At 43.7% G+C, this 26,695-nt stretch overlaps 2 protein-coding genes across 3 annotated transcripts in view; one reads left to right on the top strand and one right to left on the bottom strand.

The window, feature by feature from the left end:
- Positions 1 to 17,376, bottom strand: part of LOC130020913 (peroxisomal trans-2-enoyl-CoA reductase-like) — a 30,325-nt gene extending 12,949 nt beyond the window's left edge. For both annotated transcript variants that reach the window (XM_056111582.1, XM_056111581.1), the window contains exons 1-5: positions 17,201 to 17,376; positions 13,753 to 13,886; positions 12,190 to 12,355; positions 8,931 to 9,012; positions 5,229 to 5,325 (exon numbers count right to left, since the gene is read on the bottom strand). In XM_056111582.1, coding sequence (XP_055967557.1) covers positions 5,229 to 5,325; positions 8,931 to 9,012; positions 12,190 to 12,355; positions 13,753 to 13,886; positions 17,201 to 17,324 — 603 coding nt within the window. In that variant the 5' untranslated portion in view covers positions 17,325 to 17,376. The remainder of the gene's footprint in view (positions 1 to 5,228; positions 5,326 to 8,930; positions 9,013 to 12,189; positions 12,356 to 13,752; positions 13,887 to 17,200) is intronic.
- A 4,499-nt stretch (positions 17,377 to 21,875) lies between these two features.
- Positions 21,876 to 26,321, top strand: TMEM169 (transmembrane protein 169). The gene is made up of 2 exons (XM_056111583.1): positions 21,876 to 22,140; positions 25,632 to 26,321. The coding sequence occupies exons 1-2, from the start codon at positions 21,876 to 21,878 to the stop codon at positions 26,252 to 26,254; spliced, it is 888 nt and encodes a 295-aa protein (XP_055967558.1). The 3' UTR covers positions 26,255 to 26,321.
- Positions 26,322 to 26,695: the final 374 nt, after the last annotated feature.

Below are 26,695 nucleotides of genomic sequence, written 5' to 3' on the forward strand. Positions count from 1 at the left end.
CACTGAGGGTCTGTTTCCTCTTTGGCAGCACTGCCCTACTTTACAGCTTTACATGGCCATGATCAAAGGGGGACTTAGAAGATGCAATACTTTCATGACAGTTAAGCAAGAACACAACCACAAACAAAAATTTTAACTACATTTTTTCATTAAGAATCTTGATTTAGGGGCCCGAGGAATAGTACAGCGGGTAGGGCATTTGCCTTGCACACGGCCGACCTGGGTTCGATCTCCGGCATCCCATATGGTCCCCTGAGTACCGCCAGGAGTAATTCCTGAGTGCAGAGCCAGGAATAACCCCTGAGCATCGCTGGGTGTGACCCAAAAAGCAAAAAAAAAAATCTTGATTTAGGGGCCCGAGGAATAGTACAGTGGGTAGACTATTTGCCTTGCGTAGGGCCAGATTGGTTAGATACCCAGCACCACATACGGTCCTGCAAGCTCGGCCAGAACTGATTCCTGAGAGCAGAGCCCGGAGGAAGCCCTAGGCACTGCCAGATGTAGCCCACTCCCACACCCCAAAATAAATAAAAGAAAATTTAAAAATAATAATCATGCATTATTATGTCTGAAATAGTAGCGAGTGATCCAAAATACTAGTCCGAAAGTAGTGAGTGGTCACAAGGCCAACCTGAAGTCAACCTGTAGCAAACTATAATTATGCATAATATGAAATTAGGCAGAGCAATAAGCACAGCGGTTAGGGCATCTGCCTTGCACACAGCCAACCTGGGTTCGATTTCTCTGTCCCTCTCAGAGAGCCAGGCAAGCTACCAAGAGTATCCCATTTCCACGGCAGAGCCTGGCAAACTCCCAGTGGCATATTCAGTATGCCCAAAACAGTAACAACAAGTCTCACAATGGAGATGTTACTGGTGCCTGCTCGAGCAAATCAATGAACAACAAACAGGAGGACACTGCTACAGTGCTACAATATGAAATTATGAAAATTTTCACCACATGTATGGAACTAGAAGATATCTAGCTGAGTGAAGTAAGTCAGAAGGAGGGGGAGAGATGCAGAATGACCTCTGTCATGTGTGGAATATAAAGAAACATTGTCAGGTGTAGGATAACACTGTTTTGTCCTTCCTGCATAGCCTCAGGTAGTTTAGGTATACTGGGTTGCTCCCATTCCTCTGTGTTTATTTGAAACCTCTTTCTTTGTGCTCTGTTGACTTGTAAATATTGTTTTTCTCTTCTCCCTTAGTCCTTTGCATAGTTTATTCAGAGCAATGTCCTTTTTGTATGGACACAAGAAGACAGTATGTGCTATGCTTTTGTAATGTAACTCTCAGTGATATTTTCCTTCTGGGCATCTGTTCTCTCCACCTAAGCCTCAGCTGCCCTTAGTTCCTATCACCCCCACAAGCAGAGTCCCGACAAGGGACTGGATGGAACTAGGGCAAGCAGTAAGATACGTGCTACCCTGGCATCGAGATGGGCCTGGCCAAAGTGCCATAATGCTTAACTATAAGTTAAGAGCTTGGCCATGGATAAATGCTGTCATGATCCAAAAAGTAACAACTAGATTTGGACCCGGCTAGAGTTAGGAATGATTAATCTGGCCTGAGCACTGTAATCTGAGTCTGTGGCAAGATGTTCCCAGGAGATGTTCCCTACAAGCCTCAATGGTACCTCTTACTGTGTCCATACAAAAATAACTTGTATTAAGATGTTGATAGAGTTATCAGACTAAGGAAAAGAGAAAAACACTTTAAGGGGTATTTTGCCCTGGGGCAGTCGGGAAGCGCTTTGGAATACCTCTTAAGTGTCCCTTAGAACCTGATGGACCCTCAGGAAGGGCTTTCTTATGTTGATTTTGCTACCTGACTGGGTGCAGTGTCAGCTGGGTGCAGTGTCCCAGAATGCTCGGGAGGTGGGGAGACAAGAGAGCTGGAGAGGAGAAGAGCAGGGCGGCAAGATGGGCCGCGGAAAGGCTAGCAAGGGGGACAGAGGGAGAAGAATGTAGAAGAATAGGAGCAGGCACATGGAGAGAGAGAGCCCAGGCTGCGAGATGGAGCGTGGAGAGATGAGCAGGAGAGACAGGAGGAGATGGGAATGAGGGGCAATGTGAGACTAGGATCGGGGGCTCAGAGTGACTGGGGCAGGTGCTTGGGGAGAATGGAATAAACGGCATCTGATCAATCAACCAGTTTGGCCCTCGTTTTGTCCACTGTCTGCCCCACGGGCCGAGCCACCCTGGCTCCGGGAGCGGCCCAGGCCTACCCCGATTGCGGGCGGCTAGGGAAAGAGCCTTTGGGGGCTCCTTCCGGCTGTCCCTCAAAGATTTTTTTACAGTCATGGGATAACAAAGGGCCAATGGCAACAGAACCTGAGGGTGTATGGAGCTACACTGACACTCTGCGGGTGGCTATGGGTATGGTGCTGAAATATTCTGCTAATAAAATATCATTAACAGTACTGTAAGTCACAGTGCCTCCATCAAAATGAAATCATCAGAAGGATAATTCATATGTTTTTCTATTAGGAGTCAAAGTAAGTTGAAGAAACTGGTGGTATGAATCTCTTCATATACGTTCTGGCAACACACTGGTTTTCTACTTCTGCCACTGCTGTTCTTCTCCTCCTCTCCTTTTCCTCCACCCTCTCCTCCTCCTCCTCCTCCTCCTCTTCCTCCTCCTCCTCCTCTCCTTTCTTCTCCCTGCCCCCCACTCAGGCCCCACTCCTCTTGTTTTTCAGCCATACCTGGTTGTGCCCAGGACTTCTTCCTGACTCTGTGCTCAGGGCTCACTGCTGGAAAAGCTTTGGGGATCATGATGGATGCTATGGGTCAACCCAGGTCTGCCTCAAGTCTGGCAAGTAAGTACTCTACCTGCTGCTATACTGTCTCTCCAGCCCCAGTACACTGGTTTTCAATGAACTGAGTTCCAAGTTTTGGTTTAAAGAGTCTAACATCTTCTAGAAGTATTAAGATTTGGATACTAAACTTAAAAAGTTCTCTTAGAGATCAAATATAATATCAATTTCAGGAGGTATACCTTTAAAGGCCAACATCCAAAGGCTTAAAGTTAAGAATGGAACTATGTTTAATGCCGTTCAATATATCACATTAAGTCTTCTCTCTTACATAATGGCCTTCAAGTGGCAGTGCTGGAACTGGAATTTGTAATAAAATCATAGAGACATTTCAGCTGTGTTTTGCAGGCAGAGGTATTTCATTTAATGTTTTTTTTGGGGGGTTGTTTTGGGGGGAGTTGTATGGGAATAGAGCTGGTAGTGCTCAATGATTACTCCGGGATCTGCCCTCAGGGATCACTCCCCGTTCCGGAGATGGAGCCATCTGTGTGCCTGATCCGGTACTATTGCTCCTTGATTATTTAATATCTTTCTTGGAGTACCTCGCCAAAATATAGCACTGTAGCACTGTCCACTGTCCTCCTGTTGTTCACTGATTTGCTCGAGTGGGCACCAATAATGTCCCATTGAGAGACTTGTTGTTACTGTTTTTGGCATATCCAATACAGCATGGGGAGTTTGCCAGGCTCTACTGTGAGGGCGGGATACTCTCGGTAGCTTGCTGGGCTCTCTGAGAGGGACGGAAGAATCAAACCCGGGTCAGCCACATGCAAGGCAAATGCCCTACTCGCTGTGCTATCGCTCCAGCCTAATTCCCAAGAAAACTTAAGCTATACATCAAATAATATATACAAATATATAGAAAGAAAAAAATTTATGTTTTGGAAGTTATATTAAACATATTATAATTAACTTATTAATAATTATTATATGTCAAATAAATTTTCTCCACTTCCAGTTCAACTAGGAACTTCACCTAAGCTTCCTAGAAATCTGACTTCATTTTCTTCCCCTAATAAGAGATTTATTATTAGGGGTTCGGCAGGGTGATACCATTTCACCGAAACTCTTCAGTGCCACCCTCAAGAACATAATGCGACGGCTGGAATGGGAAGGAATGGGAGTGAAGATAGATGGTCGGCAACTACACCACCTCCGCTTTGCTGATGACATTGTTTTAATAACACCAAACATCAGCCAAGCGGCACAAATGCTGGCCGACTTTGACCGTGAGTGTGGAAAGGTAGGACTACAGCTGAATCTTACGAAGACAATGTTTATGAGAAACAGCCTCGTTCCTGACGCCCCATTCGCTCTCAATGGAACGACCATCTCCGAATGCAACAGCTATGTGTACCTAGGTCGAGAAGTCAACATGACAAATGACCTGGCACCAGAGCTGCGCAGGAGGAAGAGAGCGGCTTGGAACGTCTTCAAGAATGAAGAAGTAGCTAAGAGGACGAAGAACCTCCAGCTCCGGGCACATCTCTTTGATTCCACTGTTCTTCCTGCATTAACATATGCCTCAGAGACCTGGGCCCTATGCAAACAGGATGAGAACGCTATTCGGGTCTCCCAAAGAAGAATAGAAAGAGCTATGCTTGGAATATCATGTTTCACTCAAATGAGAGAAAGAATCCGGAGTTCCGACATCCGTCGACGATCAAGAATCAGGGACGCTGTCTCATTTGCCAAGGTGTCAAAAATCAGATGGGCTGGTCACGTAATGAGATTTAAAGATGACCGCTGGACTAGAGCTGTTACCGACTGGATTCCATGGGATGTCAAAAGACCGCGTGGCCGCCCACCTACCAGATGGTCAGACTTCTTCGTCAAGATCATGAACGATTGGTTTGAGGCCCTTCATGTTCCTGAAGGAAACAGATGCCATTGGGCTACACTAGCATGCGACAGGGACAAATGGAGATGTTACTGGCGCCTGCTTGAGCAAATCGACGACTAATGGGAAGTTAAGTGATTAAGTGAGTAAGTGAATAAGAGATTATGATATAAGAAGAAATAACACAGTAACATGGGTGAATTTATTGTTTAAAGTAGTGATTCTTAACTTTACCATGCCGTTGTATTTACTTAGAGATTTTTCAAAATACATATGCCTGGATTTCATGAATAGGAGTAAACTTTGTTGTCATTATTTTTAAATAATTTCATAGATGTTTCTAATATACAGCTAGAACTGAGAATCATTGTCTAATCTAGCATTCTTGAGAATATGATTGTGAATCAAATAGTAGTTCCTTAAAACAAATTAGTCTTTCAAGTTTTTCTATTTTTAGAAGTTGATCTTTTCTGATATGTGCCAGCATTAACTAAGATGTCATCTATAACACAATAATGATCAGAATCATACAGTGAATCAAGAGCTTTCAGAACAAATGCTAACTTACCGGGGCAACACAGTTGATTCTCACTCCACTGCTAGCCCATTCCATGGCTAAGGTTTTGGTGAGGTTATAAACACCTTCTCTGGCAGCTCCAGTGTGTCTTGAAAAGACAAAATATACGCAGTACAATTCCATTCTGTCAATTTTTTTCTTAGTATCTAAATTGACAGATGTGTTAATGATCTATCAGAACCCTGCAAGAGCTTCTTCTTAAAAAAAAATAGGGTTTATCTTTAATAAAGGTCTGTGTTTTCCAAGTTTGTTCTCTCATTATAAAAGAACCAGATTTTCCAATATTAAAACATAGCTAGCTGAGAGTCAAACAACTCTATTGTGAATTGGTTCCCATAAGATCCCCCCAAATATCATGAGCATTAGAGGAATAACTTTGAAGAACATTTTAGTGTGACGTAAAACCAATTGGCAACTGTTAGGGTTACAAGTCAGGTTACATTTAAGATCAATTTTACAATGTGAAATTAGATAGATGTGCAATCTATCTTATAGTCAGAAGTTGTAATCAAAATGCCAGGCATACCAAAATTTAAATAACTTCTAGACATACAAAAATTTAAATAAATTTTAATGTATTTCTACATGTATATTTGAAACTGGTAGGCATATACCCCTATGAGGTCTCAAGCAGAACAACATACAGATGGACTTTGGTTTAGAATCTGGGGGTGTATACAACTATCCAAGCACTGTACATCACTATTCAGGCAAAGGTGCCCTCCGGAGGAGCACGACATTGCATTTGATTCCATTTGACCAGTTATAATTTATGCAGTTATGACAAGTAATCTGTAAGGGCTGTCACTTTGCTTCATTCCCTTACAGTAACTTATGAGTCAAAGGTAAAACGACACACAATTCTTAGCAACTTTATTTTGGCACTAAAATTTTTTTTTATGTACTCTTATGACTTAAACTCCTAAGTGAAGTCATATGAATAGACTCATTTACATGGGGGCGGGGGACTTACATTGGGTTTATTTCATTTTGAATTATTGTTTTTGAAATTTATTTGTTACCCCAATATTGACAATAGAGGTGAGGCTGTGGGTAATAGGTATTCTTACAAAAAGTGAGGGAATGTGTTGCATGAATATTCTTTCAGCTGGAGGCATGGAGATAGAACACACGAGAGGAATATAGAGAGCACAGAGGGCCAAGGCTCATTCTGGCTCAAGGCAAAGAGCGACTGCCAGAGGTTTCCTTTTATTCTGTTTTTTTTTTTTTAATCAGTTACATCCTAATGACTTCACCACAGAGAAAGACTCGCTAACGAGAGTACAGACAGTCATAAGATGAGCATTTGTCAAAGGAACATCAGGGTATACATTGTCTTGTTAAAGTTATGCTGTCAAATCTATGTTGTTATGATTAAAAACATCAGAGGAAGATATGAAACTGGACAGCAGGCTCTACAGATTGACATAATCCCACATTCCTGTGGTTGATTACAAGTAGGGCAAAGAGAAGGCTTATACTGATATTTGAAGGTCAATCCAGATTAAGGATGTGTAAGAGAGGGGGAAATTGCTGCCTTGTACTACCAAGATAATGTATAACTAGGTGGGAATATGAGAGCATGCTGTACTTCTCTAGATCATCGGACTCACAAGTTTTTAGCTTGCCCACTTAGTGTGAAGTGGGGCCTCAGTTCTGCTTCCTGCTTGCAGGGCAATGTCCAGAGGCTCATCCTAATGTCCTGGCTTAGCACCAACAAGAATGCAAAGTAGGAAAAAATTGGAAATAACTAAAGGTATTCATTCACCCTTCACCCACTGGTCCATCTGCCACCATGTACTCTGTATATATGCCTCCACAAAATGGAAGCACGTGTATAATGTTATTCAGTGCAAACTCATTTGTAATAGCAGAATGTGCAAATATTGTAAATGTTTTTTTAAAATTTGAGACAATGGGACAATGGGAGCATTTGAAAAAATAATTTGAAAAGAAATATAAGAAACCACAGTGGCAAAAAAGAATTATGTAATGATAAAAATAGAGAGAGTGAAAAGATAGTTGTAGTGTAGTTTTTAAAGGAAGAATATCAGCTAACACAGAGGTAATAATAATATAAAAAATGGCATTTTCCTTTCACCATTGTAATAAATGTTTCTGTTAAGGGTCAAATTGGTTGCTACATGCTAATGGCAAGGAGAATACTCACATAGCATCTTGTATATTTTTCACTAATGAAAAAAGAATATCATTACCTTAATTAGTTAAGAGGTTATTTCTGGGAAAAGGGGTATAGAAAATATTAATGTCTCTTATACTATTTTTATATAGTTACAAACTAGCATATTATTTGTATTGCACTAGAATATCTAAATTGAAAAATGTTTTCAATTTTAAATTTAAAATGGGAAAGTATTAGAGTCTTTAATATATATATTAAAGAACTAGAAAAACTAATTTTTGTTTTGTTTTGTTTGGGGGACACCCTTGGTGGTGTTCCAGTGTTACTCCTGGCTCTGCATTCAGGAATTATTCTTGGAGGGGCTCTGGGGACTAGATGGAGTCCTGGGGATCAAACCTGAGTTGGCTGTATGCAAAACAAGTGCCACCTGCTATCCTATTATCTGGTCCCTAAAACTACTTTTTTCAAGTGGACTTCTTTTGTGCTCAGTTATTTGGGGACACATCCACCGTGCTCAAGGGTTATGGCTGGCTCAGTGTTAGGTTGATCCTGTCAGTGTTCTGTGGACAGGCATCATGGAAATATCTTGGGCTCTCTCCAGACCTAAACCCTACTTTTTAATAGCTAAGCTTGTGTTTTTTTAGCAAACCTGTTTTCCCCCAGTTCTCTTTGGTCTTTTACACTAGGAGAAAACAATCTAACGAGACAAGAGGCTAAATCAGATCAGTATCTTCTTTTCATTAAATGAAAATCAGTTCCCAATATATATTAAAAAAATAACTTTAATTGGAGCAATAGTACAGTTGGTAGGGTGTTTGCCTTGCATGTAGCTGACCTGGGTTCGACCCCCAGCATCCCATATTGTCCCCATAATACTACCAGGAGTGATTCCTGAGTACAGAGCACAGAGTAAGCCCTGAACATATCTGGTGTGATCCCAATACAAACAAACAAACAAAAACATTACTATTCTTGTGGAGTTTGAGATCCAACCCAGTTCCCATGCTCATGACTGCTGAGTTATACCTCCAGCCCCATACTGTCAACATTTATCAAAATTAGAATTAAAAATTAGAGGCAAATATGTAAAATTTCATTATGGAGCATAACTTATCTCTTCTATCTAAACTAGTATAAGCAGATTCACAGTGTTCAATCTAAATTAATATATATTAGCTTCATTTCTATTCCTAACAAAATAGATACTGACTGAAAATGATGACCCACCAAGTAACACCCGGATTTGAACTACAAGATAAAATATAGACACATTCAGCAAAATTTGAATTACAGAAATATTTAAAAAAAAAAGTTAATTCTCCAAACATCCAATACAAAATTACTTCAGTGTCCTATTTTCTTACTACAAATCTAGTAACACTAATATGGAATGAGATATACTAGAAGAACCCAAGTTTAGTAAAGGGAAATGCTAAATACTGATACTCTAAATTCATTACAGGGACAGACTATCTTGAATTAAGGAATTTCTGTCTGTTCAGTTAACAAAAATCCAAGAACATTTGAAGAAAAATTGTGAAACTGCTTACAGAAATCCTGGAGATCCATTTTTAATCAGGACAATGATATTGACAATAGACCCTCCATGCTTCTTCATCCAGGATTTGTAAACTGTAGGATACAGACAAACAACAATCCTATTAGTCCCTCATCTTTTTCCTGGCCCCTATTCCAGCATGCTGCTTATTTAATAATTTTTCCATTTATGCTTTGTTTTGAGGAGGGGCCTCTTAAGCCGTGCTCAGGATTGCAGGGAGTGGCCTGGTCTTCTGGGCAAACCAGGCTAAATATATGGTGATGCTCAGGTCTATAGTGAGGGGGGAAGGAGCAGAGTGGGGGGCATAAAGGGCGAAGGGGAGAAGGGAAAAGGAGGGACCACCAGTACCTAGGTAGTGCTTGGTTTACACCCCAAGATGCTCTTGTCATGTGACTAAGGCATCAAACCAACCTTGCATGTACCCTAACTTGTGGTCCTTTTTTTTATCCTTTTATACTCTGCACTGTAGCACTGTCCTCCCGTTGTTCATCGATTTGCTCGAGCGGGCCCAGTAACATGATTGGACAATTTATAGCATTGTCATAGCACTGTCCTCTGTTGTTCATTTGTTTGCTCGAGTGGGCACCAGAAACATCTCCATTGTGAAACTTGTTACTGTTTTTGGGACAATTTATATACCATAAAATTCAAGAATTCTATAGTTACATCTTTACTAGTTTTCTTCATAAGGACTTGTGTAACCATCACTCATACAATTTTAAAATCTTTCTACCACCCCCAGAGAGATCTGTTTGCTTTTTGGGGTTTTTGTTTTTGCCTATTTATAGCCCAGTCACTTCCCCGGGAATAATCATCTATTTTCTGCTTCTTTAGATTTGTCTTTCTGAATATTTCACACAAATGGAGTCAAAAAGGAGCCAGAGCAGACAGAATATTTGACTTGGATACGACCAAACAAAGTTCAATCCCTGGCATCCCATGTGGTCCCCTGAGCATTTCAGAAGTGATCCCTGAGTGCAGAGCCAGGAGTAAGTCCTCAACAGAGCTGGGTGTGGTCCCAAAGCAAACAATCACCCCCCCCCCCCAAAAAAAAGAAAAAAAAAGAAAAGAAAGAAAAAAAAAAGAAAGAAAGAAAGAAAAGGAGTCACAAAATGTGGTCTTTAGTATCTGACATTTCACTTAGAATGATAACTATGTGGAGCATGCAGTAGTATTTACTATGTTTTGCTTTGCTGAACAGCATTCCATTTAATGAATGTGCCATAGTTTACTTGTCCCAATATGAGATGAGGAACACTTAGTTTTCAGATACCAGAACAAGTCCAGGAGGTTCCCTGTACTTCTGATACACTGGTCATAAGTCAGAGCTTCTAACACTCTTCTTTCTGGATTTTATTTATTTGGTTGCTGCAGGGCTTGAGGCCTACAGAACTCAAGGAGCCAATTTACTCACCAGAATATTAGTTTATTGAGAAGGAAATTGGAGGTTAAGAATCAATTACAAGAAGAAATGCACAGGGCAAAGTCAGAACAAAAAGAGCATCTCACTTCCTGCAGTTTAGAGCTGACTTGGAGACACGTGAGAATGTTCTGATTCACCAGTCTTAAATCTGGCCATAACCCGGGCTTTAGGATTTGGGGGTGGAGCTTCCCAACCAGTGCTCAGGGGTCCCATGAAACTCAGTGGTGATTCTTGGCCAATCATGGTACTAGGCAAGGGCCCCAAGATGCAGGGCTAGTCAGGGTCTGAAGTTCTGGAAAGTATCCAAACCACCGCAGCTGAAAATGGGGGCCTCCAGCACTCAACCTGGCCATGCCCAAGAGACTAGGAGGGGACAGGGATCAAGGAGGGGTGAACCACATGCAAGGAATACACCATAGCCCCTGCTTGTATTCTTCCTGGTCCTGGTTACTTTTTACATGAGAGAGAAATAAATTACCTCATTTCAGGGTTGGACTTTTTCCACCCCTTTTTGGTCTCTACATTGAAGTAATCAATCCTACGTATCACAGAAAATATATAGCTCTACATTGCTGATGAAAGATGAAGTCTGGGAATATGAGACCTGAACCTGAAAATACTGGGGTGAAGGCTCTGCATTAGAACTATAATCACACTCTTCCTTTCATCATGAAATATCTTGATTATCATGTAAGAAGCACCTTTGAGTCACCAAAGTGAGGAGAATAATAGTACTAGCTGTTAAATAGAACTTTAACCCAAAGACTACTCCTGCATGTTAGTTATCAGTTACAAAGAATTTGGACTCTGTTATTCTGCCAGGATATTTGGTTGAATAAACAGGAGCTAATAGAGTCGAGGTATTTCTTTCAAACAACTTTATTATTGGAGTTTTCTTTAATTTTATGAGCAAATTTTATAACTATATTTCTATAGAGTCTTAAAGTTTTTCTTCATAATTTTATCATGAAATAAAATTGTAAGTTCAACAGAATCCTGAGCCTAGAGGTATTGTCAAATTTCTGTATAGAAATGTATCAGTTTCTCTCTTTCTCTCTCTGTCTCTCTCACTCCTCTCTCTTTCCCTCTTACCTACCCACCCTCCCTCCCTCCCTTCCTCCTTCCCTCCCCCTCCACCATCACATCTATCAAAACTTCTTTTAATAAAAACTATTTTGCGTCTCTAGAAAGATACTAATATACATTCATATGTTGTAGGTGAGCATATCAGAGAAGTAAATAATGACTACCTTTTGAATCAAACAGTTCTTTTTCAAAATTCCCATATCATCAGATAGTAGAGATAGAATATGGGGTAGGGCGCTTGCCTTACAGGCTTCCAACCCAGTTTTGGTCCCTGGCTCCCCATATGGTCCCACATAACCCCCTCAATCAAGCCCTGAGAAACATCGGGTGTGGCCACCCAACATCCCAATGAATCAAGCACAGCGGGTAGGGCGTTCGCCTTACAAGCGGCCAACATGGCCGACCCGAGTTCGATTCCTCCGCCCCTCTCGGAGAGCCCGGCAAGCTACCGAGAGTATTCGATATGCCAGACACAGTAACAACAAAGTCTCCAATGGAGACGTTACTGGGCCCGCTCGAGCAAATCGACGATCAACGGGAGGGCCTTTACCTTTACCTTTTACCTCTTTTATCTTTATTCATGTGTTATTATTTTTCGAAGTATATAGGATCGTATCTAGATCTCATGCATAAAAGATCTGTGCTTTAACTCTGAGCCATATCCTTGGCCCTGGCTTCTCTCAAAGTAAAGATACCTCGAATTTTTGTGTATGTTATACACAAATGTATGTTATACACTTGCCTGCTTTGCACATGTAGAAGGTGCCTGTCAGATTGGTTTCAATCACAGCATTCCATCCCTTTGAACTGATGTCTTCGGTGGGAGACATGAACTGGCCTCCTCCATTGTTTACCAAGAAATCAATCCTACCATGAATATCTAAAGTCGATTTGATCAAATTATTCACCTAAAGAGAAATAGTAACAGCAAACTCATTAATAACCTACCTTCTCACTTGGACCAAAGGCTTGATCTAGAAGATTCTCAACTTGCAGCCTCTCACACTGCACTATCAATCAGAGTCCCCCAATGTCTTGAGATCATATTAAAGTTGTCACTGGGATAAAACGATTTCTCCAAAGGCCTGGAGAACTCTGAAGTAAATCAGGGGTCCATTGTGGTACTAATGTGTAACCTACCAATCCAGAATAATGCAGCACAACAGAATCAGGTTAAATGTAGCAGTAAGAATTTTTTTTTTTTTTGCTTTTTGGGTCACACCCTGTGATGCACAGGGGTTACTCCTGACTTAGCACTCAGGAATTACTCCACCAGTGCTCAGGAGACCATATGGGATGCTGGGAATTGAACCTGGGTTGGCCGCATGGAAGGCAAATGCCCTACCTGCTGTATAATCTAACGCTCCAGTCCCAGCAGTAAGAATTATTTAAATGGCAAATAACCTGAAAGGCAGTCAGTCCCAAGTTGCAAACACATCCAGGCTTCTCCTTGCTTCCCTATCCTGATTCTCTACCTCTTCTGAGTTTACCAGGTCAATAGATCACTAAGGGAAACATATTTCCACACAGACACCTCTATGAGCTATTAATAAAGACCCAGGGCCAGAGATATAGAACACTGGGGAAGGCACTGGCCTTGCACGTGGCCAACTGAGGTTCAATCCCCAACACCAAATATGGTCCCATCAGCCCTGAAAGGAGGGATCCCTGAGCACATGGCCAAGAGTAAGCTCTGAGTATAGCTGAATGTGACCCCAAAATAAAACAAACACCAAAACACAGTCAGGCAAAGGAGACTCTCTCTTTGCAAATTAAAATGAATAAGTCAAAAATCTCTTGGCTAGAGAAGAGAGCACCAAATAAAGGGTGTTGTGAGGACCCTCCCAGGGTGGGAGAAGCATGCTAAAAGTAGTCTATAGACCAAACATGATTGACACTCAATGCCTCTCTTGCAAAACACAGTACCCAAAAGAAGAGAAGAGAACAAGGGGGAATGTCCTGCCACAGAGGCAGGGTGGGACGGGGGGATGGGGGGTGGGAGGGATGCTGGGACCCGTGGTGGTGGAGGATGGGCACTGGTGGAGGGATGGGTACTTGATCATTGTATAACTGAAACCCAAGCACAAAAATTTGTAAGTCTATAACTGTACCTCATGGTGTTTCACTAATAAAAAAAATAATAATAAAAAACAAAAGAAAAGAAAAAAAAGAACAAGGACAAACACCTACTCAGTACTTCTTCACCCTAGGCACTGTGCAAAGTGCTTTATAAATGTCACTTAAGTATTAACTCATTAAAAACATTAAATATTTCAAAAAAATCTCTTGGATTTACACGTCTTACCTCCTCTTCTTTACGAATGTTGCATTGCAGAGGAGTGACTTGAACCTGGCTATTGGCAGGTAGGTTGGCTTTCATTTCATCTGCAGCAGATTTTAATCTCTCCAATTTACGGGATGCGATGACCACATTACACCCTGAAATTCAGAAAATTGTGAAAGAACAAGTTACTTTGGTTAATATGCTTTTGTTTGTTTTACAAATTCCAAATTTTAGTATTAGAAAATATTTCATGTGAAAACTGCTTCCAGCCTTTTGGCTCCAGTCAAAAGAACTGAACTCACCCACCAGACCAAAACTACTTAAAAGAAAAAATATATAAAAACGCGGTCATTCCATCATTGGCCAGCAAGGAGCATAGACTAGAGGTCTCAGAGAGCAGAAATACACATCAGAGGATTCAGAGATTAGTCTAGTTTGCACGTAGCCTCAAAAAGAGCTTCCTGTCTACAGCAGAGGGAAAAAGAACCCATTCGGAAGCAAGTGGTTTTCTGGGTGGTAGAGGCAAAGATGGGAATCTGGGGAATCCAAACAGCTAAAAACACCAGGCACAGAGAGAAGAGAGTGACACAGAAAGGGAATTCCGGAGATCCGCAGAGTTGCCTCCTATCTTCAGCTGAAGTGTGATCAGTACTTGTGGAAAAGGAAATGATCTGAGAATGGAAAAAGAATCATTCAAACTGAGTCCTGGGAATGAACTCTGGTGCTCACAGAACACTGGAATACCTACTCCCCTATGACAGCATTTTATAGCATATTAAGTAAATATTTAGATGGGTATCAGGAAATATGAGCCCTTGAATAAATATTGTTCAGGTCAACATTGAACTCAAAACAAGCCTTTTTGTAAAGTATTAAACTATTTTCAAGTAATTTAATTTCATTCCAGAATACAGCTCAAGAATATTTACATGAGGGCCAGTGCAATAGTACAGCTAGTCCCACTCGGACCCAACCCTGGGCACCCCATGTAGTCCCCCCCAAACTCAGTCAGTAGTGATCCTTAAATGCAGAGCCAGGAGTAAGCTCAGAACACAACAAGGAGTAGCGCCCACACCCCGCCTCAAAAAATTGTAGTTCTTAAACACTACCAGGAGCATCTCATGAGCATAAGAACAGGAATTTCCAAGCTACAACTGGTATGGTTCAACTCTCCCTACCGTACACCTCCCCCCAAATAAAATTAAAATTATTGTGTTGTGAAAGTCGATTTTAAAAAATGGAAACAAAAATTCACTAGTGAGGGGCTGGCACGATAGCACAGTGGGTAGGGCGTTTGCCTTGCACGCGGCCGACCCGGGTTCAATTTCCAGCACCCCTATGGAACCCTGAGCACCGCCAGGAGTAATTCCTGAGTGCTAAGCCAGGAGTAACCTCTGAGCACCGCTAAGTGTGACTCAAAAAGCAAAAGCAAAAAAAGAAAAAATTCACTAGTGAAAAAATTTAATAAAGCGGCTTAAAGTGAAAAATGTTAAAAGTCAGAGAAAGGAAAACAAAGAATACAGAAACTATCTTTTTAGGAACACTGTGTGCCAGAAGACAATGAAAAGCATCTGTGTGTGTGTGGGAGAGGGACAGGTGTGTATGTGCACCTGTGTGTGTGTTGGGGGGGGGGGGGGGCGCGTCGGGGCGTAGAGGCAACAAGGAGGAAGAAGTCTGATTGTGAATCTAGAAATTTGAATACTGAAAATAACTTTCCACAGTTATGGCAAAATACAGGTTTATGCACAGATATGATATCTGAAGAATTCATTCAAGCGTACCTTCACTGAACAAAAATTAAAGGAAATCCTTTGGGCGAGCCACCTCCGGCACTATGTAAGCTCATCTACTGGCCATGCTCCAGAGACTCATACATAAGCCTCAAATATCAACAAATCGCCAAAGATTTTTTTCAGGACATCCATGCATGACTGAGATGCCCAGGGCATCCCAGAGGGGGGCGGGCCCTGGGCTGGCCCATCTAAACAGAGACCCAGCAGTGACTTGCCCCCACACTCCAAAATCACAGCCATGACTCCAGTTGGACTCCACTGTCTTGGGATGGAGCCTTGCCCAGAAATTAATCTACTGAAAAATTCAGGTCTGAAAGTTTTGTGAGTGAAATCTCCAGGCTTTTTCAGAGTTGAGATGGGCTACCTTCTTCCACCTCCCTGTATTTCAGTAAACCCCAGCAGCCATGCACACACCCCAAAACCACCACCCAGATAAAATTTTAACTCCAGCTGTACCAACCCATTTAAAATTCTGTACTTTCTGGAGCATGCAGCTGTGAATGCATGCCACAAAATCTCTACAACGCTGAGAAACCAGGTTGGATGGGATGTAACATAGAAGGCAACCTATCTTGATTAACAAAACATTAACAAAACACATAAAGCTTAACCTATAAGATTTTAGTAATCTCTTATACAAGGACTTAATGTCTTCATGATGACATGCACAATTTACACTAATTTTCTTCTAAGAAGATGTTTTTCGATTATTTTGTTAGCAAGTTATTGATGAAAAGCAATGTGAAATAAATTATTGAGGGTCTTAAGCTTCCTATGGGGACAGGCTTACAGGGTGGTTTGGGAAAACTGGAGACAATAGTGGAGGGAAGGTGTAATGGAGGTGAGACTGGTGTTGTAATACTGAATGCATGTGAGAAATCATCATAAACGACTTTGTAAACCACAGTACTTATATAAAGTGTAAAGAAAACATTACATATATAGGCCTTACCTTTCTATGTAAATTCCACAATATATTAACACAGAATTGATTTAAATGTTTTATTAATGACAGGTGAGACATGATTATTATCATAACAAGATCTGTAGCACTGTAGCACTGTCCTCCCATTGTTCATCAATTTGCTCAGGCGGGCACCAGTAACGTCTCCATTGTGAGACTTGTTGTTACTGTTTTTGGAATATCAAATATGCCTCGGGGAGCGTGCTAGGCTTTACTGAGGAGGCGGGATACTCTCAGTAGCTTGTCAGGCTCTCCAAGGGGGACAAAGGAATGGAATCCAGGTGCAAGCGAACTGAGTGCAAGGCAAACGCCTTAACCTCTGTGCTATTGCTCCAGCCCAAGACAGAATAAAAGGAAATAATTTTGCTGTGATTATGAGATGGGAGAAGATTACAGGAAATAAATCTATTATTTGTTACTCTACTTACATATCCATTCACTGAAATGAGACAAGTACAGAGAATAGTTCATTTTAAACGAACACCTGCAATTAATTCCACAGCATGCTTCCATCGGAAGCCTTATCCATAAGTTATTAGAAATCTCTTTTCTCTCCTCCCTGTTTTAATCAGGACCACTTGCCCTTGGCTTTGCAGTGGCAGCTTCATCCCAAGGCCCAGGCCACTGGCTCGCAGGCCCCAGGTCACTCTAACCTGGACATCTGCTGTCCCTTTACTCCGGATTCCCTGGCCCAGGGGTCTTGCTAACGCACCCAGGTGTAGGAGCTCGGTCACGATGGCCTTTCCGATGCCCGTGCCCCCGCCGGTGACGATGGCCACTTTGTTCTGCAGCAAGCCGGCTGCCAGGCAGCTCTTCAAATGAACCAAAGAGCTCATCGCCACGCAGAGTCCTATTCCAAAGTGCAGGTCTTTGGAGTGCTACTGTGGACCAGAGCTCTCCAAGGTGGGCCGAGCTAAATATCCACGTGACCCGAAACCACGCCCCATCGAGGACACGCCCACCCTAGCGAAGCCACGCCCACCCGCGCCGGCTCCCGGAGCCCCGCCCGCCCGCCGCAGCTGCTCCGGAGCCTCCCAAGGCTACTGGCTGGCGGCGGCTTCATTGAGGTCCGCATCCTCTGTGGGTCTCGGACCCCGCTCGTGTGGGTGAGACTCCTTGTTCGTCTTGTGTGTGTGTGCGTGTGTGCGTGTGTGTTTGTGTGTGTGTGTTATTTAGATGACGGGGGCAGTGGGGGTGGGCAGGAAAGCGGGAGGATGCTCTATTTTGAAAATTGGAATTCTTGCTGCTGACGCTGTCACGATGAATGCAAATGCAATTATACTGTCCAGTGCCTCTGGGACTAGCCTGCTGCTCGGGGACCGTCCTGCCCCCGCCCCTGACATGGAGCGATGCTCCGCTGCCCCGTGTGCCTGCGGCTGGCTGCAAAGGAAGGAAAGAGGCAGGTTTGCTGGGAAGGAAGAGAAGCAGACATGGGGCTTCCAGATCTTTTCTTTTCACCGCAAAGGCGAAATCAAGAGAATCAGAGTGCGGGGTGAGGTGGGGGTGGAGTGGGGAGGGGGGCGCATTGTGGGTAAGGGGGGAGGGTATAATTTCAATTGTCCACAGAACCAAGATAACAGATGGTTTTAAAAATAAACTCAATCTCCCTGTTCCCCCTCATTTCCTCGCTTTCTCTCCCCCCCCCCTCCCGCCACCCCATCCATGAAAGACCGGGGGGTGGGGGGGTTGTTGGGGGTGGGGGGGGAAGCAACCTTGACTAGATCTGGTCTATACATGAGACCAGATCTGGTCTATGCATGAGTTCAAAAGAGGGTCTTTACTTTGAAGGGTGCATGCTACCTACAGAAACGGGTTTTCCACCCTGTCTAGTTCATTCTGTAAGGTCTGCGTGGGCGCTCCTCTCCTGAGGATGGGGGGAGAGAGGTCTCATTTGTTCGGAGGTCCTATAACAGATACTCAAATTCTCCTTGTTTCTTTTGCCGCCAGTATGTCATCTGTCTAAAGTGACATTGATAACAGCTGGTCCATGAGACGGGATAGCACATCTAGGAGGGTGCTGAGTGCTGTGGGTTTTAGCAGTCCAGGGGGGATGCTGTTTGTAAGGCTGCTATCAGAATTCCGCATTCGTCCCCCCCACCACCACCCATCTTAAACTACTGTGAAAAAGCAAACAAACATCATCATCCTTGGGCTTGGCCCACCACCTCGGAGTCACAAAGGAAATTGGAAATGAATGGCTGGTTGAGAGTAGAATCAGACTGTACTTCCTGTCTGATCCTCCGCCTCTTGCCCTTCCTTGACCTCCTTTGAGAAATACTTGTCCCTCTTTCTTTGTGGCTAACAGATGCCAGTCTGCACACAGTAAAGAAGGGAAGAAATTTCTGTTTCCCATTTGCTAGAGTTTATCAAGGAATCATTTGAATTTGCTGCTCAAAAATCAATTCTATAGTCATAAGCATTAAAAAAAAACCAACTATACCACCCATCATTTCACTTTTATTATTATTATTATTATTATTATTATTATTATTATTTTGGTCTTTTTGGGTCACATCCGATGATGCTCAGGGGTTAGTCCTGGCTCTGCACTCAGGAATTACTCCTGGTGTTTCTCTAGGGACCATATGGGATTTCCTGGGATCTAACCTTTGTCGGCCATGAACAAGACAAACACCCTACCTGCTGTATTATCACTCTGGGCCCCCACCAATCACTTCTTTTATTTATTATTATTAGCGATAGCACAGCGGGTAGGGCGTTCGCCTTACAAGCGGCCAACTATGGCCGACCCGAGTTCGATTCCTCCGCCCCTCTCGGAGAGCCCGGCAAGCTACCGAGAGTATTCGATATGCCAGACACAGTAACAACAAAGTCTCCAATGGAGACGTTACTGGGCCCGCTCGAGCAAATCGATGATCGATGATTATTATTATTGCTTTCTGGATCACACCCAGCATGCACAGGGGTTACTCATGGCTCTGCACTCAGGAATCACTCCTGGCAGTGCTCAGGGGATCATATGGGATGCTGGGCATCGAACCTGGGTCGGCTGCATGCAAGGCAAACGCCCTACCTGCTGTGCTATCTCTCCAGCCCCACCAATCACTTCTTTTAAAAATATTTAAATAGGAAAATTCAAAGAAATATTGCAGAAAAATAGAATTCCTAGTGCTTTGATCCCAACAGGAAAAACACATTGATTCAGTTTATCATTTCAGAAAATTCCAGGCTTTTCTTTCTTGGGAGGAAGGAATCTTTTAAGTTGCTCGTAGGGGGTAATTTGGGGGCCAGATATGATTTAATAATCTTTGAGACTTAGCGTGGACCTATGGCTTCATGGAGCTCTGTCAAGGTGGTCAGAATGGGCCTGGCTGTGCCCTGCCTCTGTTTTGCAAGAGAATTAAGTAAGAGCGATTCTGCCTTCTCCAATGAAAGGTGACAGAGCTAGATTTGAGCCGGCCCTGCTTGATGCTGAGGATGACCAGGGGGCCAGTCCTCAGCGGGAAAGAAGTTGGAGGAGGAACCCTTGGAAAACTCTTTTTCGTGACAGGCCTGTGATGAAGAGAGATGTGGGGGCTGAGAAATTGTCTGTTCCAAAATATAAAAAGCATCACTTCTTTGGGGGAAGTAGGCCCACCCTCAAGGCCTGGACGCCCAGATATAAGCTTCCCCCTTGAAGCCCTTTGTTTCCAGAATTGAACTCTGACCCCTGGTCTCACCCTCTGCTCTCAGGACACTCCCACTGCAGTAAGGCACTGACTGCCCCTCTGGCGGAATCCAGTGTTACCCAGCTCTTCGCCTCACTGCCGGCTTTGTCCTGGGGAGAAAAAAGGCAACAATGTTGCCAGAATCGCTCCCACCCGTCATCCCCCATTAGCTCTGACTCCCAGCCTCGCCAGCGCTCTCCCTGCACCCCCCCCCCCATACTCCCACCCCTTCCCTCCCATCTGCCATTCTCTCCCCTCCACGAAGCAGCTGCTGGCTCAGTCTCACAAGAGCCTCGCCATTCACACTCACAGTGCTGTAAGGATGCTTCTAGCCTTGTGCCACCTTGAGATGAGATGCGCCCTGAACCACCTCCTACTCCTATCACTTTTCTGAGTTAGCGGCAGTCAGGAAATATTTCTTGAGCTAGGTGGCAAATACTCTGCAAGGCACGGGAGATAGAGAACAGTGGACTTTGTGGAGTTTTTATGTAAGTATTTTTTTATTTTATTTTACTTTTTTTTTTTTTTTGCTTTTTGGGTCACACCCGGTGATGCACAGGGGTTCCTCCTGGCTCATGCACTCAGGAATTACTCCTGGTGGTGCTCGTGGGACCATATGGGATGCTGGGAAACGAACCCAGGTCGGCCACGTGCAAGGCAAATGTCCTACCCGCTGTGCTATCGCTTGAGCCCCTGTGGAGTTTTATTGTAGCATGCTTGTACATTGGGAGTGGGGAGGTGGAAAGGGTCTATGTGCCGTGGGAGGTAGGACTATATCCTAATAGAAGATCAAGTAGTGAAGATCAGATTTTCCAACTCTTACCACAGGAGATGCCCAGAGTCCTGTAAGCACATACTCTCACTGCTGGGATTTCTTTCCTCTGTAACCTCAGAGGTCCCTGACCCAATGAACTTGCCTTGGAATATGAGAATTTTCAGAACCCGGCAGTTTGGCCGATAATAAGAGAATCTGTGCTTGCAGGACCCCAAAGGAGCCTGACTTGCAATGATTCACAAAAAACTTGTTGGCAGCTCAGAGCTTTAAGTTGCTGTTCCATCCTCCCTTGAATGCCTTCACAAAAATGTGAGCCAAATTTCCTTCTATCTTCACAAGGGGGAGAGGAAGGGCTAGTGGTGGTTTGTGGAAGTACAAAGGTAAGCATTTTATTTATTTATTCATTTATTTTGCTTCTTGGGTCACACCCAGCAATGCACAGGAGTTACTCCTGGCTTTGCACTTAGGAATTACTCCTGGCGGTGCTCAGGGGATCATATGGGATGCTGGTAATTGAACCCAGGTTGGCCGCATGCAAGGCAAACGCCCTACCTGCTGTACTATTGCTCTAGCCCCCAAGGTAAGCATTTTCTTCGTTGATTTTGTACAATTAGAAAAGCCTGTCTACCCCAGACAGCTGAGAAGTGACCTGTGAGGTGACAGATACACACATCAGAGGTGACGCGAGGCCAAAGCCACTGGAGTATGGTAAATGAGCCTGAAATGATGATGTGCCAAGTGTTCAGAGGGGTAGGGTGCAGAACAAGCTCGTGGCCTTAGACTGTTCATCCCTTTGTGACTTTGCTTTTCTATTTTTCAAGTGGAACCCATTGGTGGGACAGCTGTGTCTAGCCCTTTCCTGGACAAAGCTCTGTGATGTACGGATTCTGAGTGCCAAAGCCACTAGACTTTTTCCCGAGGTATCAATCTACATCAGGACCAGGATGGAAGAGCCAGCACCCATAGAAAGCGAGAGCCAGCTCCCAAGCCCTCAGCAAGGCTCTTTGAAGAAAACCGTGGCTGCCCTGACCCTGGATGGGGAATCCACTGTGAGTCGCAGGAAGAAGAAGAGAAAAGAATCCCGCCCAGAATCTATCATCATCTACCGGTCAGACAATGAGCTGGATGAGGAGCCAGAAGAATCAGAAGGTGGAGACCAACCTAAAGGGGAGGAAGGTGATGATTTCCTAGATTACCCTGTTGATGATGGTAAGTCTCTTCAGGCCCACTTGCTAAAAGTCAGTGGAGTGGGGCTGGAGCAATAGTACGGTGAGTAGGGTGTTTGCTTTGCACACGGCTGACCCAGGTTCGATTCCCAGTATTCCATATGGTCCCCCTGAGCACCGCCAGGAGTAACTCCGGAGCATCGCCGGGTGTGAACCAAAAAGCAAAAAAAAAAAAAAAAGACAGAAAAAAAGAAAGAAAAAGAAGTCAGTGGAGTGAGACCATGTCTGAATTCTCTAGAAAACAGACAGACATTTGTAGCTGGACCAGGGTCTCCTTGTTGTTACATTTCTTTGAACAACATTGTAGGCTTCAACAAATCAACAGCATTAAGAGCTCTATGATTCTTTCCTGGCTGATACCACCTTTTCACAACTCTTTAATGGAAGGAAGGAGTTATTATACACCAACATTTATAATGCAAGTAGACCATGCAAACTAATGCATGCAAGATAAACACTCTCACATTCACAAAACCCAGAGAAATGCAAACCATGTGACTGATAGTACTCCTTCTCGTGTAGCATGGCCAAAGATCAGGTCAACTATATAAGCACCCAAAGTGAGGAAACAAATGCAGTCTTATATAACTCAGAAGGAAGTGTGGACTTTACTTTGTAGGGAAATGTGTCACTATTTTAAAATCCAAAATATGGGCTGGAGAGATGGTACAGTGGATAAGGCACTTGCCTTGCCCCTGACTGATCCAGATTCAATTCTCAGCATCAGATATGATCCCCCTGAACCCTATCAGGAGTGATTCCTAAGCACAGAGTCAGGAGTAAGCCCTGAGCATAACTGGGTACAACCCCAAACAAAACAATAAATTATATTAAATTTAAAATATATATTCCCGGGGTTACATGTATATTTACATGTATATTTATAATGTATATTTTGCAAATATACATTATACATTTGGGCTGGAGTGATAGCACAGCGGTAGGGCGTTTGCCTTGCGCGCAGCCAGCCCGGCCGAGCCGGGTTTGATTCCTCCACCCCTCTCGGAGAGCCTGGCAAGCTACCAAGAGTATTCAATATGCCAAACACAGTGACAAGAAGTCTCACAATGGAGACATTACTGGGCCCACTTGAGCAAATTGATGAACAACAGGAGGACAATGTATATTTTATTATACATTTATAAAATATTAAATATACATTATAAATATACATCTATATATTTACATTTATGCATTTATAATGTACATTTATAAAATATACATTATAAACATACATGTAAATGTACATGTAAATATACATGTAATCCCTGTACATTGTGGGGTGTGACCCAAAAATTAAAAAAAAAATTAAAATATATATTCTCTTGACCCAGAAATTCTCAGGTTCTCTCCCATGAAACTTAGACCCATCCACATACAGAAGCAAGAGTGAGAATGTTTGTTAATGAAACAGTGGCATGTCTGTATTAAATATTAAACCTCACTGTCTAGACAGACAGATGGGATAGATCTCATTGTGTGACCTGAGTGAGCCCTACAACGTACACACACAGATACTAAGCAATGTCCCAGCTTTCAGCAGCTTCCCTTCCTAGTCAGAGAAATACAGATAATGAATGCGTCAGCAAATCAACATTCATTTCAGGTAATGGTATGAATTCCAGAGACAACTACGCTCGCAATAGGAAGATGAATAATGTTGGGAGGGCGATGGCAGTGAGTGGGTGACAGTAAGGAGAGTTTGTACCAGATGGCATGAGGAAACCTGGAACCAAACATTGTAAAAAGAGGGAGCCTCAAGGGCAGGAACCCTGAGGGAGGAGTACCCCTGCCTCATGTCTGGAAAAAAATTATTTTAGCATAGAGAACGAGGAAGGAAGCAGGGAGAGGAATCAGAAAGGCAGATGGGGGCTAGGTCATGTGGAACACTGCAAATCAGAATCAAAACTGGAATTTGTTCTACTTGCACAGGAAGTCAGCGGAGGACTCAAGCTGCATGCAAGAGGTGGCATCCCCGTTCTGATTTATATACATCTTGATTCCTGCTTTTCTAGAAAGAATGAATTCTGAGGGGAAAGAGTAGGAGTTGGTGGGAGGTTGAGGTCTTAGTCGTGTGGTAGCCTAGACTAGAGAGACAGCAGGAAAGAGAGCTAGAGGACAAAGGCCAAGTCCAGAAAAGCAACTTGGAACATTTTGGAGGCTAGCTTCGTTTTGGGGACCACAACCGGTAATGCTCAGGGATTATTCCTGGCTTTGTACTCAGGGATCACTCCTGGTGAGCCATTGTTTTTAGTGTCAGGGATTGATTGAACCAGGTTGGCTGCATGCAAGACAAGCACCGGGCCCATTGTGCTATCTCTCTGACCCCAGAATTTGCTGATGGCTCAGAGGCAAAGAGTGTTGGAAAAGGAAGTATCAAGATGGGGCAGGAACAACATAGGATACCCAGGGTGGTGTCATTTATGGTTCTGTGGCAGATTGGAAAAGCACTGGCTTTGGGGGAGTATTATACTTGGGCCATTGGTGTCTTTGTCACTATCCTGGGCCCTTCTGCTGTTTCTTCCTTCTGACAGTGACAGGGCCGGGTATTCATCAGGTCCTTGGGGACACACCAGCCCAAAGTCTGTTCTCCTTCTCTCCCGCCTTTCACTTCTAGGTTACATTTGTCTATCAAGATCATGAACTTTTCTGCAAAACATCTCTAGTCTCTCTCCCAGGGTGACCACAGATGGCTGTTGGGTCATGGTCGAGGAGTGTATAGGGGCCTATGTGTGAGTGTATGCGTGTGTGTGAGTGTTGGGTTGGAGGTTACAAAGACAGGTGAGGAGGCCCCCCTCTCGGGGCAAACCTAGAGAGAAAAGTGAGAGGGAAAGGCGTAGGCAGTGCATATAATGTACCCACACCACAGGGTTCATCCACACTGGCTGATACTTATAAAATTTTCATGTACCCAAAGATGAGAGATAAGTCCCATATATATTTTTTAAATTCATTCTTTTTGTTGTTGTTTTGTTTTTGGATCACACTCAGTGGAGCTCAGGACTTAGTCCTGACTCAGCACTCAAAGATCACTCCTGGTGGAACTCAGGGGACCGTAGGGGATGCCTGGGATTGAACCCAGATTAGATGTATGCAAGGCAAGAGCCCTACCTCTTGTAGTATCACTCTGGCCCGGAAATAGGATCCTTATAAAGTAGTATCCCTCCATAGCATAGAGATGATGCTCAGAGTGAGGTTCAGAAAAGTGAAGCCAGACCAACAGGGAGCAAGTTGGACCTGCTCCACAATTTGATCAGTGATCACACTAAGAGTTCACATATAGTTTTGTGTCAGCCTAACAGTGCCAATGGGCGCTCGCCTTAGAGCGGTTCAGGTAGGCCAGCACTGAATCACTAACCCCAGTCCCCTGCCAAGTGTGGTAAAAGAAGACCCTACACATCCTTACCCCCAACCCCTGCCCCTGCCTACTTGCAAAATTCCCTCTTCTGATTTCACCTCCTCCACCCTCTGCAGACATGTGGAACATCCCCTTGGACAGCCGCTACGTGACCTTAACGGGGACCATCACACGAGGAAAGAAGAAAGGTCAGATGGTGGACATCCACGTCACATTGACGGAGAAAGAGCTGCAGGAATTGACGAAGCCCAAAGAGTGTTCACGGGAGACTGCCCCCGAAGGCCTAACGGCCTGCCAGATGGCGGCAGACCGCGGGCCCCATGTGGTCCTGTGGACGCTAGTCTGCCTGCCTGTGGTTTTCATCCTGTCTTTTGTCGTCTCTTTCTACTATGGCACCATCACCTGGTACAATATCTTCCTTGTGTACAACGAGGAGAGGACCTTTTGGCACAAGATCTCCTGCTGTCCCTGCCTCATTCTCTTCTATCCAGTGCTCATCATGGCAATGGCCTCCTCTCTGGGCCTCTACGCTGCGGTGGTCCAGCTCTCATGGTCCTGGGGAGCCTGGTGGCAAGCGGCCCGGGACATGGAAAAAGGCTTCTGCGGCTGGCTTTGTAGCAAGCTGGGGCTGGAGGACTGTTCTCCTTATAGCATTGTCGAGCTCCTTGAGTCTGATACTATTTCAGGCAATCTCTCCAACAAAGACCCCAACCAGGATGTCGAAACTTCCACCGTCTGAGCTCTTTGCAACCTATTAACTTCCTTCTCTTGTTCTAGTAGCTTAAATGTACTCTTTGAATTCCAGGAGACTCAATCTCTCTCCCTCTTCCCCTGGTCCCAAACATGCACAACGTTCTTCTAGAAAATTCTAGCACACTGATCTGTCTTCTTGCCATCTTGATGATTTTAGGAAAGCAGGAAACAAAAAGCAATTTATGCTGAGGCATTGTATCCAATGGACAAACTCTTCTTCATTTCTTGTCCTAGGATGAATATCTAGGACAGAGAGATTAAGCAAAGCAAAGTGTCAGTACAGGATCTTGAAGATGTTGCTGGTGCCTGGAACCATATATGATTAAATATGACAGGGAGAAAAAGGAGGCTCTGGGGAGACCCAAGATTACAAATAAGATGATAAGTCTATGTCACGGTCACGGTCCTCCCGTTGTTCATCGATTTG

This window comes from Sorex fumeus, unplaced genomic scaffold (genome assembly GCF_029834395.1).
Source record: "Sorex fumeus unplaced genomic scaffold, SorFum_2.1 ptg000014l, whole genome shotgun sequence".
Taxonomy (NCBI): domain Eukaryota; kingdom Metazoa; phylum Chordata; class Mammalia; order Eulipotyphla; family Soricidae; genus Sorex; species Sorex fumeus.